The sequence below is a fragment of the Eucyclogobius newberryi genome, unplaced genomic scaffold (genome assembly GCF_026437365.1).
Source record: "Eucyclogobius newberryi isolate DKJ021-1_F unplaced genomic scaffold, fEucNew1.0.hap1 SCAF_7, whole genome shotgun sequence".
NCBI classification, from domain to species: Eukaryota; Metazoa; Chordata; class Actinopteri; order Gobiiformes; family Gobiidae; genus Eucyclogobius; species Eucyclogobius newberryi.
In genome coordinates, this window is record NW_027316389.1 from 5,790,199 (window position 1) to 5,793,549 (window position 3,351).

Below are 3,351 nucleotides of genomic sequence, written 5' to 3' on the forward strand. Positions count from 1 at the left end.
GTTTATCAGAATCAGAAAAGGTTTATTGTCGTTGTCAATGAATTCACAAACATAGAACTTGTCTTGGTGATCGATGCAACATAAAACAATGAACAATGAATAAGTCAAAAGAGAAACAGTTTAAATATGTTATGGGATAAGAATAACAACAAGCTATGGATAAAATATAAGAATAAAATAAAAAGAGTGGCCTCCTGCCTGAGGGGAGTGGCCTCCTGCCTGAGGGGAGTGGCCTCCTGCCTGAGGGGAGTGGCCTCCTGCCTGAGGGGAGTGGCCTCCTGCCTGAGGGGAGTGGCTTCCTGCCTGAGGGGAGTGGCCTCTGGCCTGAGGGGAGCGGCCTCTTGCCTGAGGGGAGTGGCCTCCTGCCTGAGGGGAGTGGCCTCCTGCCTGAGGGGAGTGCGGCCTCCTGCCTGAGGGGAGCAGCCTCCTGCCTGAGGGGAGTGGCCTCCTGCCTGAGGGGAGTGGCCTCCTGCCTGAGGGGAGTGGCCTCCTGCCTGAGGGGAGTGGCCTCCTGCCTGAGGGGAGTGGCCTCCTGCCTGAGGGGAGTGGCCTCTCAGGTGACACTTTCAGAGCCGTTAGAGGTTTGTCAAGACGAGAGATTATTTACTGTGTTGCCATGGACACGACAGTTATTTTAGATGGAATAACTTCATTTGCACCGATAAATCTTTTAACCTTAAACAATATTCATCATCAAATACACACATAGTCATGCAGTACTACAAAGTATTTGGCTTAACATTTGATTAAACTAATGATTATTGGTCTGAACACCAGAGTCACTTCTTCACTGTGGTGAGGACCAGAGGAGCAGAGTTTAGACCATTATAGTTATAATAGGGATTTAAAAATGGAAACAGTTTCTCTTTGAAGCAGCAGCCGGTGAAGGAGTAGATGAGATCTTCAGAATCAGCATCATAAAAGGAGACCAGACCTTTGTCATAGTCCACAAACACACCAACCTTCTGAGGAGGAGACTTCAGAGACAGACGGACTGAAGGATCAGTACAAGCCTCATACTTATCTGTGTTCTCCTTATGTAGGCACCAGTATCCATATTTACTGTTCAGAGCCTTTATGTTCTTTCTTTCTACAGACTCTTTGGCCACTCCTAAAGTCCAACAAGTCTTACTTTTGACTTGAACCTCAAAATAGAACTTGCCTGAAGAAAAACTCTGCTTTGTTAAAACATTAAAACAAGAAAATCTCTGAGCACTGTCTGTGAACTTCTTCTCATCCGTGTGATGAACCTGCTTCAAATCTCTGGACACAAACAGTTTAACATGTGCAGTGTCTGGATCCAGAGTTAGATCCACAGCAAACAGTTTGAATGTCTTCAGTTTAGCCTCAGACACCTTACGTTCTTGAGTGAAAGTCTCCTTTAGACTCTCCTCCAGCTCAGACAGAACTCGGGCTGCAGTTCCCTCATACGTCTCTGTCTCCAGTGTCTCACTGCTCCAGTCCTTCAGGCCTGTAGGGGGCGTCAGTTTAGTGCAGTGCTGGAGGAAGTGCAGGTGGTCTTCAGAGCGTTGGAGCTGCTCTGCCTCAGTGCTTCTCTGCTCCAGCTCACAGATCTCCTGCTGCAGCTGGAGGACCAGAGCTTCAGCCTGTTTCTGGCTCTGTCTCTGTCTCTCCTGGAGCTCTTGTATGAAGCGCTCTCGGCTCCTCTGAACAGACTCTATCAGAGCGGTGAAGGCCTGCAGCCCTGTGGCCCTCTCTGTGTCGACTGCTCTCTGACTGAGCTGCACTGAGCTCTGGACCTCCTGGATCTTCAGCCTCCTCTGCTCCACCATGTTCCTGCTCTGCTCCTGAGTCTGCTGCAGCGAGGCCTTTCTCTGGGTGAACTCTTCCTTCAGAGACACAAACTTATGAGACTGGTGCTCTAAAACAGTGCACATGGTACAGACGCAGCTGTGGTCGGTGCTGCAGAAGAGCTCCAGAGGTTTGTGGTGTTGGGGACACATCCTCTCCTCTATGTTCTCCACAGGCTGGGTCAGCTGGTGGCTCCTCAGCCCGGGCACGCTCAGATGAGGCTGAAGGTGCGTCTCACAGTACGAGGACAGACACACAGACCAGGCAGGACTTCAGAGCCTTCAGTTTGGGACTGGTGCAGTAATCACAGGACACTTCTCCAGGTCTGGACTCTTGTTCAAACCTACTTTCTGTTTGAACTGAGAGACCATCTCTGAGACGAACGTGTTCACTTTGAGCTCTGGTTTGATGTGGAACAGCTCTTTACACAGAGGACACCTGCAGGGGGCGCTGGTGTCCCAGTGCTGGGAGAGGCAGCGTTTGCAGAAGTTGTGTCCACATGGAGTGGTCACTGGTTCAGTGAAGAGATCCAGACAGATGGAGCACAGGAACTGGTCCTCAGACCTCAGAGCCGCCATTCTGACCCTAAGGACAGAGACATATTGGGTGAAAAAGTGTCTTTGCGTCATATGAAGCTGATAAACCTGTAAAATCCTACAGTCACTGTCTCGGAGCAGCTCAGATCATGAACAGAACGTAATGATGAGGGTTTGTAGTAAAAAGAAGGATGAATCCAAGAGCTCGATGATGGAACTCTCCACCTGTTTATAGTCGGTTTGAGCCGACAGAAGTGGGCGGGGCCACGATTCTGACCCTGGAAAAGCCAAAGTGAAACTAAACTCTACATGTTTTATGGACTGAACAGAACTTTTGGTGCTGCCTGTGATTTACTCATGTCCTAAAAGTAAATACAGCGACACAAATGCATAACTCAGTAAAGAGTCGTGAGGGAAAAACCCATAAGATTTATTTGAAACATCTAAACATTTCTAACACAATTGTATCTTGGTGATTGAAAGCGTCACTTTAAAACTCCTGCATGTTGTTTCCAGTGTCAGTGTGAAACTGGCAAAGTGACGAGACCAGCAGAGCCTTAAAGTGACAGCACCTGATATAAGAGAAAGAGAAAGGAAAGCTGTACTTTCAAAAGACTGATGTGGTGTAAAAATGTAATGTCTTTTCCTGATGCCATAAAACTTAGGTCAACATATGTGTAACATCCGGGTCACACTTCTTGTGGCTCTGCAGACATCCCTGAGAACACAGACTGAAGCTGCAGATCCAAGGATGTCTCACATGAGGTAGAACATTGAGTGTGTTTTTCTTCAATATGTTTAGACTGGTTTTGTGCATATGTGGCACCTGTTGTGCCTTAATAAGCTGAACTCAATGTTTGCTCTGGTCAGATCAGGGAGGGACAGACGAGAACTGTGGCTGTGCACGGCTGAAATAAAGAACCACTTTTGAACAAGACAACTTGGTTACATTTCGCCTCATTTTCTCTGTCATTTGTTATAGAATAGTTTCCACAACAGAACG

At 47.7% G+C, this 3,351-nt stretch overlaps 1 protein-coding gene across 1 annotated transcript; it reads right to left on the reverse strand.

Moving 5' to 3' along the window:
* Positions 1-757: 757 nt before the first annotated feature.
* On the reverse strand, positions 758-2,057 carry LOC140349306 (E3 ubiquitin-protein ligase TRIM39-like). The gene has a single exon (XM_072435588.1). It carries the CDS (start codon positions 1,962-1,964, stop codon positions 780-782), a length of 1,185 nt encoding a protein of 394 aa, XP_072291689.1. The 5' UTR covers positions 1,965-2,057; the 3' UTR covers positions 758-779.
* Positions 2,058-3,351: the final 1,294 nt, after the last annotated feature.

Coding starts and splice junctions, on each gene's coding strand:
- LOC140349306 (XM_072435588.1), bottom strand. CDS start 1,964: ATGTGTCCCCAACACCACAAACCTCTGGAGCTCTTCTGCAGCACCGAC.